General features: G+C 32.4%; 1 protein-coding gene across 1 annotated transcript; it reads right to left on the minus strand.

Moving 5' to 3' along the window:
* Positions 1-8,507: 8,507 nt before the first annotated feature.
* On the minus strand, positions 8,508-15,181 carry LOC113397072 (uncharacterized). The gene is made up of 5 exons (XM_026635222.2): positions 14,965-15,181; positions 14,178-14,347; positions 12,597-12,790; positions 9,284-9,497; positions 8,508-8,712 (listed from the first exon to the last, which is right to left on the minus strand). Exons 1-5 carry the CDS (start codon positions 15,040-15,042, stop codon positions 8,508-8,510), a joined length of 861 nt encoding a protein of 286 aa, XP_026491007.2. The 5' UTR covers positions 15,043-15,181.
* Positions 15,182-16,817: the final 1,636 nt, after the last annotated feature.

Genomic DNA, 16,817 nt, shown 5'->3' on the forward strand with positions numbered 1-16,817 from the left:
ACCATAAGGAAACCTAAGAAAAAATAAAAAAATGAAGCAGCAGTGGGCACATTAACACAAAAATAACTACAAATGTTATCTACGTATACTCACAGGTAAGAGTTATAACTTCAGATAAAATAACTTTTATAAAATATCAAAGAACGTTACGAGACACTCGGTAACTTTTAACCAAGTGACATATCTGTATGTCGGAAGCCATAAAGCTAATATATGTGTGCATATTCTGAATATCTCCGTAACAAGCATGGCACCTTTACCGAGATATTTAGAGCGACACGGGTTTGACGTGAAACTCTTGAAACTTTGTCAAGTTGTTTGTTGTTTTAGAAAAGATACTTTGAAATAAAATCTTTACAGTTATATAGTATATTTTTATATTTGATTTTATACGTAAAATAAAGTAACGAATTTTGATCTATATATGTATATTATATATATCAAAATCTATATATGTTTGTATGTATGTAGTCATTGAAGCCAGGTGTTATTAAGAATTGCCAAGTATTTAATAAGTAAGTGATACATAGTAACTACTATCACTATAAACGTAATATCTCAATTCATGGTTGTTGGTGCATTGGCGCTAATGTCTATGTGCAGTGGTGACCACTTACCACAAGTCAGCCTCCCAATGCCATAAAAAAAATTGTTGTCTATTATCCTTATGACAAAATAAAAGATTTTTCACACATTACAAGATACGCTTCGGGTCTCATAATGCGAATTTATAATCTATGAAATTGCTTATTATTCTCAAAAAACATACCTTACCGTAACATTTAATGTCCTTGGTGATCATAACCGTATGGCCCGTAAAATTTCAAAATAGAAATCGATTTTGAAATTTTTCGACTTGAAATTTGAATAAACTACTTTTTTTAAATACATCATCAACATCATCAACAGCCTGTAAATTTCCCACTGCTGGGCTAAGGTCTCCTCTCCCTTTGAGGAGAAGGTTTTGGATCATATTCCACCACGCTGCTCTAATGCGGGTTGGTGGAATACACATGTGGCAGAATTTCGTTGAAATTAGACACATGCAGGTTTCCTCACGATGTTTTCCTTCACCGCCGACCACGAGATGAATTATAAACACAAATTAAGCACATGAAAATTTCAGTGGTGCTTGCCTGGGTTTGAACCCGAAATCATCGGTTAAGATGCACGCGTTCTAACCACTGGGCCATCTCGGGTCTCGTTTAAATACATATGTGCCAGTAATTTATCTCTAATGCTGTAACCTTTTCCAACTTTCAATAAATCCCATCAAAATCGAATCAGCTGATGTAAACAGCAACGGCACATCAAGATTAACATTTATATGATGCCGATGTTTTTAAATGAATTTACGAAATGTTTTAAAATTTGTTTTCGAAATTGTACATTCTTTTTACTGGAATATAATTGCAATAAAAAGGCTTATACGAGGATTAATTATGACGGCCGTCGTTCCGTTCTTTGCTAGAAAGATTTAAGGGAGCAGTATATTTTTAAATCTCTACATATAATAAAATTATTAAAGCAAAAATGTCTGTCCGTACATGAGATATTCGCAGAGGAATAATTATTGTTTTCATTATTTTGGAACTGAAATAAAATTTCAGTACAGCGTTCGTATCAAACATTTTTGAAGGTATACTTCTTTAGGAGCGTTATGACATAAATATTAGAGTAAATTTTTACGATGCGCGTGCACAGAGTGACATAAAAAACTACACGAGATCTGTCAATCAAGCGTTAAGTCACTAGAAATATACTTCACACCTTATCTAATATAACAATTTTTATTTTATTACAAATAAGTATAAATTTATCATAATAGCAATTATTACAGTAGATTTGAATTTTTTAATTAATTATTCTTACGCAATTAGATTGCTAGTAATATCGTCGGTAACTAAGATACTTAGTAAATACAAAAGGTCAAAACTAACATTAAATATATATATATATATAAGTAGCACTACTTATTTTAGAAAAAATATCTTAAACTAGTTTTAAGATTTCGTGTATCTGATTAAAAAAGAAGCTTCAATAGTAATACCTTAAAGTTTAAATTTGGAACTCATCAAGATATTGAATTATTATTTTTTTATCCATAAATTTTACGGTGATTTACGTCATTTCGAGCAATAAACACAATAGTAACGAAAAAAAATGAAGTCTTTACCAGAAATATCATTACGATAAAATAGCTTATATTATTCACAAAACAGAATATGTTACATAACAGCTACATAAATAAGGAAAACGGCGTTCTAATAGAATACAGTAACAATTTTAATATTCAATTTTTTTACCTATTCCAAGACAAATGCTTAGCTCTATTGTACTAATAAATATTGTGTCCCTTTCTATAGGGTTAAGCACTATATTCAAGAAACGTTTTGTTTTGTTACTCATAATATAATTTTTAAGAGCCGAGATGGCGCAGTGGTTGGAACTCGTGCATCTTAACCGATGATTTCGGGTTCAAACGCAGGCAAGTACCACTAAATTTCATGTGCTTAATTTGTGTTTATAATTCATCTCGTGCTCGGCGGTGAAGGAAAACATCGTGAGGAAACCTGCATGTGTCTAATTTCAACGTAATTCTGCCACATGTGTATTTCACCAACCCGCATTGGAGCAGCGTGGTGGAATATGCTCCAAACCTTCTCCTCAAAGGGAGAGGAGACCTTAGCCCAGCAGTGGGAAAATTTACAGGCTGCTAATGATTGACTTTCTGGGAGCTTTATTATTTCTTCAACTGATGATATTATATGAATATTTCTAATACCTGTAAATATTACCACCAGGTAGGTATCATCCACTCATCATATTATATTCTACCGCGAAATAGAAATAATATTGTTGTGTTCCGCTTCGGAGGGTGATTAAGCCAGTGTAACTATTGGGTTGGCAACTGAGTGATTGCCGATTTTGTGGGTAGGTAGACTTTACACTTTCTTTTGTTTTCTTGTTGTGGTCAAAACATCTAAACTACATTTTTTTCGTATTGTTTCGACTTCTACCTTTAATTTAGTAAAAAAAATATATCGATTAGTGCTTAAGTTTTGTTTTTATCCCAATTTAAAAATGGAAGAACAGGACGTGCAGTTCATACTTTTTATATTGTATTACTTCCGAAAAGGCAAGAACGCATAGCAAGCACGAAAGAAGTCACGTGCCATAAATGGAAATGAAGCCATTGAAGGAAAGGCAGTGTCGAAATTGGTTCGCCAGATTTCGTTCTGGTGATTTTTCATCGAAGTCAAAGCAACCCATATCAATTCCATTATTGTCATAGTACAACACGTGACATTGCAGAGAATTTCAATGTATCGCATACATGCATAGACTTTTTTTTTTTAAATTCTTGGTTGTATCAAGAAAATCGATTTGAATTTTCCTTCTTATTTGAAATCGGCAATCACTTAGTTGCCAACCATATACATAGCATAGCTGTATCGTATAGCTGTTTGGCGATAGAATATGTGCTGGTATCTACAAAGACAGTGTGGCACAAAGTCCTACCCAAGTCTTGTTTCTCATAAGCGCCTAAACATTTCCCAGTCTTTAAAATATGTATATATATTTTTTAAGTATGGTAGAAAACGCATTTAAGACATCCCTAATGGATTACCGGATTAGGCAGCGGTTAATGCTTGAATTAACCGGATTGAACCGGTAGAGATAGGCTCATTACACTGCAAGTTATAATCCTACATAATTTGAATAACGTCATGTATAAAAAGTGATTACCGTAATAAACTACATTATAATATTACACATTACGCAAATAATACATACGGACGATTTTAACTGGTTATTGAATTTTGTGGTTTGTGTGTTTGACATATTTTTAGTAAAATTATATTATTATTAATTATTTTCATGTAGTATATATTATGTATATTATATCATACTTAGACAGAGACTTAAAAAAATGATGTCTAGAATACAGAGTGTATGCTCTTTGAAAAAGAAACTTCATTTACATAAGAACTATTAGCATTTAAGCCTTGATTATGTTATTTAAAATAGTTTAATTTTTATTTGTATATAAAAATTAAAATTACTGTAATATAAATCATGACCACGTGAAATGGTGGCAAGAATGCTAGCAGCATTTCCCCGTTGAATCGCAATTTCCATCCTCTGGGCAAAAAATATATAGAAATATAGAATCACAAATAAAAATATAATTAGTAATATAGAACCGAGTTAATTACTTGAAACACCAATCATAAGGATCTATTTGTCTCCCCATGGTCGAGTCATTAAAAAGATATCAAATTTTTCTGTCGAGTCAGTCGAGTCGAGTTAGAGTCGCAGCTCGGAGTCTGATCATTGATCATGAGTCACGGCTTTACCGTCAGCCCAACGCCAGATTTTTTTCCGTTCATAGCGAGGTGCCATCCCATTGCTTTACGAGGGTGAAGGTATTCAAAATGCACCTGTATTTACGCACATATATATGCTCTGTTGGAGAGGTTGATAGAAGAGGCTCTCAACCTTCTCAAAAGGAAACGAGGCCTTGGCAGCAGAGCAGCCCCTAAAGTCGACTTGTAATAACGTGGTTTATTTTAAGAGAAATATTGTTCTTTAAATAACCGGGCAAGTGCCATTCGGACTCACAAACTGAGGGTTTCGTAGCACTTTACAGATAGACAAACAGAAACTTATGTAATAAACAATTTACATTGGTCGGATTTTTTTGTATACTTGTTCTACAAGATATTGCTTCTTCTCAAAAGTCTCTATTCTAGGTCGGCATGAAGTAGCCTATAAGTTTCGATTCCCTTTGAAAATGTATTGGAAATGCGACAAAAATAGCCATATTTCTTGACTGCGGAGACTTTTAGGTTTGTTTCACAGCTCCAAAGGACCAGAGACCTCAGTATTTGGTTTTACCTATACACGTTCCTGAGTAAAAAGGTTTTAACGGACATAAAGGATGACAGACGGACAACGAAGTGACCTTATATAGATTCCTTTATTCCTTTGACCTACGGAACCCTAAAAATGAACAAAAACTAACTACGTCTATCATTCATACGAATGAACTAATCTAAATTCATTAGCGGTTTGCTCGTCTAAATATTTGAATAATTTGATTTCTCTTTGTTCTATATAACCATGAATTACCGAGCGCGGACTGTGGCCATAATTAGAAGGGACAGTCCAGTGACAAGGGTCGCTTAACGTGGATCGTTCAAAGATGGATACGGTAAACTACAGTTTTATACGATTTGACGACAGCAAGTGGTCTAATGGATTAAATACGTGCGTACTAAATTCAGTATATCCGCCAACTCGCTGTGAAGTATCGTGAAGGATTTAACTATAAATTAAGTTCTCATACTTATTAGAAAACTACTAACTCTTTTAATAAAATTGCGCACACACAAACATGTCTTTATATACAGCATCTCTTCCTCTTTATTTAAACAGATTAAACATACATAAAACAGTATCGTATCACATGATGAAGCTCATTGTATACGATACCTAAAACAAACATGTTTTATATTTCCAACCAAATATTTCAAAAACCAATTTCATATCTCTCTCTGCGCTATTTTCGTGGAGAACTTATGATACCTATACATCACCAGGTCGAGACGGCGCTATGGTAATAACTATACATAAATCCACAAATACTAAGATTACCATTTTATATTGAAAATTGTAATATGAATTGTTTTAATTTTTTATATTTCCTTACATAAAACCTCCTTTGTAGTTGTATAGTTCAAATATTAATTGGACTTGAAAAACATTTTCTAATGCTATTAAGAGTTTGAAATAGAATGATAATATTTTTTAAATTAAAAAAATAATATTTTTTTATGAATATTGCCTCTTAAATTTTCTTTTATTTTTAAGATGCCTTTGAGACTTAAGAAATTATTAAAGCCTTGCTTCGCTGGGCATTAATTAAATTATTGTCATGAATAATTCTAAGAAACAAAAAAAAATACATAATTAGTAGCTGATGAGTGAAGGCATTTGTTTATTTTGACAGAGTGTGCACTACAAAATAACTAAAACAAACGAGCCGCCTTTAATATCTTTGTGTGCGTGACAGTTACACACTACACTCACCAAACGACATATGTATATACTTTACTAGTGTGCGTGTATCAATTTAAAATTATAAAATGGCAGTTAAAACTGTAACAAAAAATTACAATCATATGGCAATTAATTAGACTTCTGTGTAATTTTATTAAAATATTTTAATGAATATTATCTTTTGTTTAACGCTTCTTGACTCTTTGTATTAGTACTCATCAGTGGTTTTCAAACTTTATGATTTACACCAACTTCGAGATTGTGAGAGATCAAAGACCTTTCTGTTGTCATATCCTTATATTATTTATGTATAGTTATATATGTAAAAACAATAAAAAAAATCTAACATTCTGTAAATGTTTGATATTTTTTTTATTTTACTTACATGATAAAATTCAAAGCAATCAAACAAATATGAACGAAATAATATAAAAACATTTTGTTTTTTTTTTATATATAGTTGAAATTTTTTCCAAGTGATTGTAGAAGAGTTTTCCATTTATAATCTGTTTTTTTTTTCTTGGAAAGTGAGTTCATTATCTAAGACTAAGCTTCACAAAAACTAAGGTCTTTTTGTAGCCTTCGCAATTTACTTTTCTGTTAGTTTTAGTTAACTAATTACTAATGTAATCCTCTAGTAATAGTATTATGTCTGGTTATTAGACGATCCGTAATCCACCAAGACGTCTTATCGGATATGTTATAATATATAAGATAGGCAGTCTGGTATACTGGTATTAACATCATTATCATCATCCCCAGGCAGACGACATCCACTCCTGGGTATAGGTGTCACCTAGGCTAGTCTTAACAAAGCACAGCCCATGACTTTTGCTTTGTCATCTCACATCTTACTGTTACCAGTTCTAATACCTCAATCAGTTATTGGTGTATCTTGGAGTCATCCCTATCACCAAATTTTAAACCTACCATTTATTATACGTGGCGGAAGTCAAACCAAATGGCGTCTGAAAAGTTTTCTTTAAACGAGAAACAATTGGAATTGTTCTATTAAGTTTGACCTTGAAATATTAGTCCCACGTCTAAAATAGTCTCACTTAATATAATTTTCGTACAGAAATGATTAAACAATTGTACTTGTTTAACGAATTTTAAAGTTTGTAAAGAGTTGAATTGTAAAGATTCAGACATCGCTCATCCAAATCTATTTGTATAGATTTCCATGTGAATAAACCTCCAGTTTCGCTGTAGACGCTATTAAAATACAAAGAGGTTTTATCATACGAATGAATAATGTAAAGACCGAACCCGTTTCAATTTAATCAGTGCAAAAGGTGTGAACAACCTTTTCAAACAATACCTGTGGAATGAAACTAAATAAATCAAATGAGGTTGTCGGTTTTATGAGAAAATACTATCCGATAATCCATTTTTGATGATGTCTGTGTGTGTACGCTAGTTCATAACAATTGTATGCTTAAAAATTTAAATTTATTTTGAAACCCATTTCCCGAATGTTCGCAATCCAATAGTGGTTACTTTGCAACTGTATATGGTTTTGCTTTTAATATTTAATTACAGGTATTTTTTTGTTAGTCAAAGAGCTGCTGATGTGACTTGGCGTTTTCACTTTCGAAGATAGACTTGCTTCTATTGTATTAGCTGTAGCTGTTAAATGCTTTGTTTCTAAAATATATATTTTTTATTGAATATGCTTAGCCTCTACCTTACCTATCTTACTCGGTAACCCGACCAGGGTTTTGTGCAAAACCGTCTGGGGAAGTATCCCCTACTCATCAGAGTGAGTGGGTCAGTATATATAGTGCAACGGGAAATAACATATTAGTTCCCAAGGCTGGTAGTGTATTGGGGATGTAAGAAATGGTTATTCTTACGACGCAAATGTCTATACTTATGGTAATCACTTACCATCAGGTGGCCCTCTTGCTCGTCCGCCTACCAATACTATAAAAAGTTCCATATGAATCACGCTCATATACAAATCTAATTACTTAAAATAGATAACTAGCGGTCATAATTAATTCATTCATTTTTCATTCATAATTGATAACCAAAATATAAAACACATTGATTCAAAAGAAAGGAAAAATTAAGCCTAGCTGGACGATACCTTGTCATATAAAATTCAAATGTCAAAAAGACGTCATTGGTTTTCATCAACTTTTGACATTTCGTGCTGTATTGTCATTGGCTGTATTCGTAACAAATATGTGCGTGTGTGTGGCGTCTTTAGGCGAGTCTTTAGGCGCGTTATGGACACAATATAAGTGTTTTTTTTATTATTCATTTAATATATTTCTAAAGCATAGTATATAAAAATATTATAGTTTATTATTTAATAATAAAATATTTATATTTTCCAAACTAGACCACTTTCATACCAAATATATTCTTAAAGTACTTTATTATATTTCCAGGCAAAAAGGTACCAAAATATTCTATTACAAAAAATACACAAATCAAGCATAAACGCATTGATACAAAAGTTCTCGCAGTACATATACAGCCTCTTCGGTACTCCTCTTAGCTTTGATACAACAATTCGTAAACTTCTCGCAAGACTGTTCATTGTAACGTCTTGCGTTAGTCAGACTAAGATCTAGCTCGTATCCCAACGCCACAGCTGCTTTGGCGAGTTCTTTTAAAGAAACTGTTACATTTGTCCTAAAAATATCGTCCAAATGATAATAAAATCTTTCTTCGATAATATAAGCCTTACCAAGTGAAATTAAATTATTAATTGTTAAAAAAGCTACAAGATGTTAAGTCGTTTTTGCACTATTTATATTCATTAAAGAATTATTAAATGAATGGGTTATTTATATATTTTTAATTTGCGTGTAACCTATAACTGTGTATATTTCGTATATAAATTCATTTTTTTTATTTTGAAGGTCTATAATGTGCACAGTAAGGGTGACAGATATATCATATAGCACCACGTAGGTATGTATTAACAGGTTATAATGGGTAGATTGCTTAACAGTATAATGTATTGCAATATATGTTGTATGCATTTAAATAAAATACTGTTTACATTTCATCTTGCGTTAGGCGGTAAAATAAAATATTTCGAGGAAATCTGCACGTGTAGGATGAACATCTGTTCTACGTGTATCCAGCCAATTCATGTAACGGAATCAGCTCCATACTATCATAGAAAGGTCTTAGCCCAGCATTGGAGCCTTTCTCTTTTACTCAGTACAGCGCCGAGATTAATACAGTAAATACTCACTTAAATATCACTGGCGAATTCTGAACCATCTCTATTTTTTTACCAACAAGCTCCAACGTATTCCCCATGTGATTTTGGGTAATGCTGATCATTTCTTCAGCATACTTGCCCATTTTCGATATAGAGGATCGGGCTTGTTCCGTGCATTTATATATTAGGGCGACGTGCTTGCTTGCTTGTGTTTTTGTCGCTCGTCTTTCTTCGTTGCACATTTCTGAAACATTTTCCAGTAATATTATAAGCCGTTCTTGAATATAATTATCCAAGTTTTCTTTAATTTTCTTTTTGGCTCAGTATTAGGACTTTATGCAACCCTTTCTGGGTATGTACGATCCTCTCATAATTATTGTATTCTGCCGTCATCAATACTCAGTATTGTTGGTCTTTGTTCCGATTTGAAGGGTGAGTGAGCCAGTGTAACTACAGGCACAACGAACATAACACCATAGTTTCGAAGATTGGTTGATTGATATAAGGGAAGGTTAATTTTTCTTCCAATGCCAATTTCGTTGGACGACAGTGACCACTTATCACCAGGTGGCCAAGAAAACATGTGGAATAGAGAAATCATCTGTTAATATGTTTCTTTGATACTGAAAGTATCGTTACAGATAATGCTAATCTATACTAATATTATAAATTTGAAAGTAACTCTGTCTGTATGTTTCTCTCTCTCTCTCTCTCTCTGTCTCTCTGTTGCTCTTTCATTCGACTGAACAGAATTTAATGAAATTTAGTACCTATAAAGCAAGCTATAGGCTTATTGTGCCAAGCAGCTGACGAACAACGCCTAAAACGCGAGCAAAAGCGCGGTTGACACCTCGTAGTTACATAGATAAAAATGTTTTTTACAGAAGTACAGTTTTGTTTTTAAACCTTGCCATATTTTTTTCTTGCGTGCGTCTTGCAAGACGCTACTACAGTTTTCCTCCTAGTTATAATAATAAATAGTTTCTTAGGTGTACGTGTCGTCTTATTTCCACAAAAATGTACGACACAGTACTAATAATAAAGTACAAACTCATTTTTAAAATTAGTTCAAACGAGCAGTTCAAATATATGTTTGAATTGTATAAAATACATATTTGATACTGATAATAGAATCCTATTCTACTTTTAAAAGGAATAATATTACATAATTTCATGGGGAATAACAAATCTGTAGGCAAAAACGATATTTACAATCAAAACAGTGAACAGGGTCGTGAAAACGGATTACGAAAATATGAACGATAATGAATTACATTCAATTTAACCTAACGTACTTTATTTGCATTTAAAAAACAGCCCATTTAAACGCTATCTAGTAAAAATAATAATAAAATTCTTCCTTCAAGCTCATCAATCACCGTATAAATTATTCACAGCGGAACGATTCTGCTTCAGCATAATTAAGTAGTTTGTTTATCTGGCTCAAAAACTTTGTCGAATAAAAAATATACTGAAACATAAATTTACTTAACAAATAATATAAAGTTCGTTTGAAAATCTCATCATATAAAAAAATTAGATTTGTATACAGTATTTTGAAGACGATATTCGAATATACCAATATAACTATTAGTCAAAAGTTTCATTATGAATACTGTTGGGTTTTTTTTTAAATATATATATTAGGTAGTTCGGTTTCATGGCCAACCCTGTGGACAAGTGATTAGCACTGGACGTGATTAGCACAGACGTTGGCACTGTAAGACATATTAACCATTCTTATCAACCAACCATCGCCAATGCGCCACCAACATTGGAAATAAAGATGGTGTGTATGATGCTTTTTATTACACTTGCTCATTCAAACCGAAACGTAATATTACTAAAAGTATTGCTATTTTGGTACGATATAGGATTAGTGGGTGGTACCTACCCAGACGGACTTGCATAAAACCCTCCCTCCAAGTATGCTGTATTCTACGGACTTTTTAAAAGAATGTTAACAGAAAATATTCTTAATCATTTAATCACTATGCGACAACGTTTAACGTCCAAGGTAGATAAATCAATTTGCAACTTTCACATTGCAAAGTGATCTAAATTCTGTTTATATATTAGAATACCGTTCGGAGTATTGGGATCCACAATTTAAATTATACTAAGGAAATTGAGAGGATCCGTTATAATTTGAAAGTCATATGCGAGTCGAAATTTGTCAGCGAACATTTTAGACGAAATATCTTTGATCTTAAATATCTCTGTTTGTTATGTTGCTTAATTCTGGTTCGATCATATAAATGTTATTAGGGTTTTATGTCCAGATATTCGTCGTAACAAATCGTAAATAGGAATTTAGCTGTTATATATACTAGCTCCTGCTCAATGGGAGTCCTTAGCCCAGCAGTGGAGGATTTACAGGCTGTTTCTAATAATAGTTATTATTTATTTATTTAAGCGTCATATTGAACAAAAACAAGATGTGAACGATAATAACTGCAATACTATAAAAGTGTGGTGCATTCTAAGGCCGACTGAGATCTAAGGTATGATCCTTCTCTCTGTAATTACACCGGCTCACTCACCCTTCAAACTGAAACACATCGATACTAAGTATTACTGTTTAGTGATAAAATATATGATGAGTGGGTGGTACATACCCAGACGAGCCTACACAGAGCTCTATCACCAAGAAATTTTCTTTAGATATATCAAATAAATAAACCGTAAATTACTAATATGCCGATTAGTTTGTTCATGAAAATTATTGGTGCGTTTTGATTTAAAATTGTTATTTTATAGCACGATATGCAATTAGTGACAGAGACTTCCGACGATTCAAATTAAATTCGGTTGCAAATTAAGGTTTGCGTTAATTAAGAACAAATCGGAAACTCAATGTAGAAATTAATAAATGTCAGAAATTGTGACGTTGACCAAAATCACTATAGTTTAACGATCCACCACTGAAGTCGGCTTTCAACATTTAAAGATTGGGTTGAGTTTCATATTTTATTATATCATATTACATATGTGTGTGTATTAAATATGCGTGTGTTATATGTGTTAACATAACGCAGCATCGAATCAAAATATTGTGTACTTATTCAACAAACCAAACCAAAGTAAATTTTATTATTATGATAATAATATTAATATACTATATTACACTAATATAATAACAAAGAATTTTTTTATCCTTTTAACTTTATCTATAAATTCCAATTTTGTAACAAAGCGCTTAACAAAAACTGAGATAGAAAAACCATTTCTAAAAGTATACTTTTATATATTTGTTCATTCGTATTTTATTCCTTAAATCAAATGTTTATGTTACGGGGAAAACAAATGGAAAATTCGTTAGTATATACGAATTGAATATTACCTGGCAGTTTCAAAGAGTCCGCTAACTCTGTAAGCTCTGTATAGATCTTGCGTTTCTTTTTCAACGCCACGTTTATTTCATCTTTGATCCTTTTCAAGAATTTGTTCGTAAGTAGCTGATATGAGTTCTGGATGTTTCTGTGGTACGTGTCTAAAAATGGCGCGATAACCGTGTCCACGTATCGGTTTACTTCGCTAGAAAATGTTTCATATATGAGAAAATCGACGAAATACAAACCTTCATGTGTATAAATATGTTTCTATGACTATAAATGGTAGCTGTAGCGTAGCTGACGGAATAACATAACGCAATTCCTTTGTGTATTTAATTTTATAGGCTCTTTATGTAGGAAAATACTAAATGTACCAAAATTCAACAAATTAATACGGTACTAAAACGTTAGTATGACGCGTTTATGAAAGAGTTATTTAAACAAATTTTGGAAGGCCACATTATTCTTCTAACGCGAAATAATATAAAGATTCATATTAATATTCGCATTTTTTTAATTGAAAAAATAAGAAGTTCTCAGGATTGGTCTGCAGGTAAACACAAATATTATCGCTAGACTCAATCTAAACTTTTTCCTTAAGGATCGGAAGGTGAAACGCCTTCAAGCTCATAATCCAAACAATAGACCGATACTTGCCCCGTGGGATCGATGCGGAGAAATGAGCAGAACTGTGCAGAAAGAATAAATTCAAAACTCACAAATGAACACAGTATTCAAATATGTTACAGTTAGGTACGTACATTTTTTTCTATAGGTCGACGACCTACTGGGTAGATAATTGACGTTGTAATAAATATTAAATATTCCTTAAACCACCAATGCACCACCAACCTTGGGGTCTAAGACAGATTCACTAGCTCACTCACCCTTCAATTCAGAACAAAACAACACTAAGCATTGCTGTATGGCGGTAGAATATCTTATGAGACGGTGGTACCCACCCAAACGCCAAGTCTTTACCACAAAGCCCCATCAACTGATTTTATCTTTATTTGTGTATTTTTTATGTTTTTTCTATTAATTTTTTTATATGCCTGTATGTTTTACTTCCAGACAGAACATATACTATATGATCTATTCTTGGCATTACGATGAGACCCGGCAGATGTTGTCTGCGTATATATTTATACCAATTGTTATAAGGATTTGTGGAACCTTATACAACAAAGTATTAAAACCCTTCTCTATGAAATATCCATGTACCAAGTTTAATGGTAAACGGTCAAACAGTGGGGAAATCAATCTTTGATGCACATAAAATACATTAAAGAAAAATAGTAAGAAAATACACATTAATTTATCAAAATTTGATTTTACAAAAACTCTTATTACTGCAGCAAACTCTTACAGACATCCTCTTACAAAGGGAAACATCAGTAAGGATTCGGGATAGTGCAATCGATAAAGGTAAATAATTTTAACATATATGGCAACAAGCACATAAAGAACCTATACATAATATAAATATACATACATTCTTTACAAATATTAATACAATATATACATATATATGAAATTGCGAAATAAATATAATAATATTTGTAAAAGAAATAAAGTTTCCTAGTTACCGGTTAATAAGTGCCAATCTAGGTAGATTAATAGTACGCCTTTCCGTAGAATGATTACCCCAGACCTGTCTGATCCTTTTCAAATGCTCTTCAACTTCCACGGGCTTGTGCTGCCATGGCGGTATTTCGAAGCAAAGGCCGCCATCTTGTCGTAAATGGTTACTTCTATCCTACAGTACGTCAAAATTTGTATTTCAAATGAACCTGTCTAGTTTTGCTAAAGAGTTCAAGAGTTATATTTAATGAAACATGAAAACTACGGAAATCTGTATCCGAAAAGTTGGTGCCAATTTTTTACCTGTTACGGTACACTTTTAGATTCGTCAAGTAGAAGCCTTGTCTTTCTCTATCAAATATCTTTATTTTTTCATAAAAGTTTTATAGACGGGCAAATGGAAAGAAGCCACTATAGATTGGAGCTGCTGGAAATTTTACTACCGAAAAACTAAGTATTGCTTAACGGTGAAATATATTATGAGTGGTTACCTGCCCTAGACTTACATTGTAATGTGTATTTGTATTTTAACAAAACTAATGATAAATTAATGATGACAGAAAAATAACAGAGAAATCAGTGTTCGACTTGATAAGTAACGACATTAATGCTTTATTTATGAAATATTTACAAATATTATTACAATAAGTCATATTGGAACTTTTAATAATAACACAGGTCGTTTAATTTTATACGAGATTGCGAAATTTACAAATGACGGTTACTAAGGTAAAATAAAGTAACAAATTATGAAAAAAATATATGAAATTAAAAAAATACTTTTAAACCGACCCTACAATTAACAGTCGGCTCCAGAGCACTCGTGACTACAATACAAACAAAAGCCACTCCAATTTTTTTCGAGAACATACTTATCTGTGCTATCAAAACTATAAAATAGTTTCGAAACAAACTTATATATTCTTTATAAGGCAACCAAGCGAAAATAACTCGTATTGCAATACCGATAAGAGTTAGTATTTATTAAACATTGTTCATGAGCCACTCAATACCCTTATATGACTGACGTTTTAGTAGAAAGCAATTACAAGCTTCAACGAAACCTATAAAGGATTTATTACAATTTCATTTTCTATGCGTACTTGGACAGGATGTAGGCAAAGTGGCGTAACTCATAAATATTAAAATTAACCGTGCCAAATATATGAATATAAAGAAGTTCATTTCTTTGATATTTATTAAGTGATCGTATAAATATCAAACGAAAAAATTGGTTTGCGTACATTTGTCCTCCATTCTATTTATTTTTATACATCCCATTCCCCCCTTGGAGATAAAAGGGACAGGCAAAAACTTTTGTTTACGGTCTTTGATATTATATTTCCTCAATTACGATAATGTAGCATTATATTAACCCGAAATTTACTCAATAAAAATCAAGAGTATTCGATTAATTTATTATATTATTATTAGTTTATCGACTTACAATAACGTGAAATTCAGTTAATAGTCAATACAGTCTGAAGTCGATAGTCTACTTTTAAAGCTGGTGAATCTGCGAAGCGTTGCTAAAATAATATTATACAGTCAAACCTTCTCCAAAATCGATTCCATTGTTTGGTATAAGTTTTATGTATAGTGGTTTAATAAAAATAAGACGTAAATCGTAAAATATTAGATTTAGCTCAGATCATAAAACAAAAGGCAACAAACTGCCACCCCCATTGCTAGCTAAGGCATAGGCCCAAACCTCCTCAAAGGGAATATAGATTCCCTTTGAGGAGGTTTAGAGCTAATTCCATGACACTGCTCCAATGCGGGTTGGCGGATGCATATGTGGAAGAATTTCATTGAAATGTAACATTGCAAGTTTTCCTCACTGTGATTTCCTTCACCGTCGAGAACGAGATGAATTATATACACAAATTAAGCACATGGAAATTCAGTGCTGCTTGCCTGGGCTGGAACCTGTAATCATTGGTCAAGATGCACGTGTTAGAACCAATCAGCCATCTCTCTTATTCTTAAGTAGGTCTTTGTGCAAGCCCTTCTGGGTAGGTACCACCCACTCATCATGTATATTCTACCGCCAAACAGCAATACTCAGTATTATTGTGTTCCAGTTTGAAGGGTTTCAAAGGTATGAGTGACAAGGGTCATAACATCATAGTTCCCATGGGTGGCGATGGCGATGTAAGGAATGGTTAATATTTCTTACAGCGTTATGTGCGGTGCTGTCCTCTTGCCATCAGGTCCATTCGCCCGTCATCGTTTATGTAGGCATATATCATAAAAAAAAAAAAAAAATATGACAAGATAATAAAATATATTTATAATGTCTAATAATATTATGTATAATTTAAATTCAATTATATTAAAAACATTAATATATTATAGAGACGAATTGAACCTCTTACTTTATTGAAGTCGGTCGAAAATATGAGAGCAATTGCTTCCAAGTATATCCGGCTATTCACAATGAAGCATCCATCAAGCTCCATATCCTTCCCTTAATGCGAGATGAGATCTTTGCCCAGTAGGACATTAACATCATATTAAACACAGCTTAAGTTTATTCATATAATTAACGTTAAATATTATATATACATATATACATTGGGTAATAAAATATACATTCACAATAATTGTTTAATTAGTCATGTGCTGAAATCCAAACCTAAATC

The sequence above is a fragment of the Vanessa tameamea genome, chromosome 19 (genome assembly GCF_037043105.1).
Source record: "Vanessa tameamea isolate UH-Manoa-2023 chromosome 19, ilVanTame1 primary haplotype, whole genome shotgun sequence".
Taxonomy (NCBI): Eukaryota; Metazoa; Arthropoda; class Insecta; order Lepidoptera; family Nymphalidae; genus Vanessa; species Vanessa tameamea.

Excerpts from the sequence above, each read along its gene's own strand:
- LOC113397072 (XM_026635222.2), bottom strand. The coding sequence starts at position 15,042 with ATGTTCTCGAAAAAAATTGGAGTGGCTTTTGTTTGTATTGTAGTCACG. Across the intron at positions 9,498-12,596 it reads GGACTCTTTGAAACTGCCAG|AAATGTGCAACGAAGAAAGA; the intron begins GTAATATTCAAT and ends AAAATGTTTCAG. Across the intron at positions 8,713-9,283 it reads AATTCGCCAGTGATATTTAA|GACAAATGTAACAGTTTCTT; the intron begins GTGAGTATTTAC and ends CGATATTTTTAG.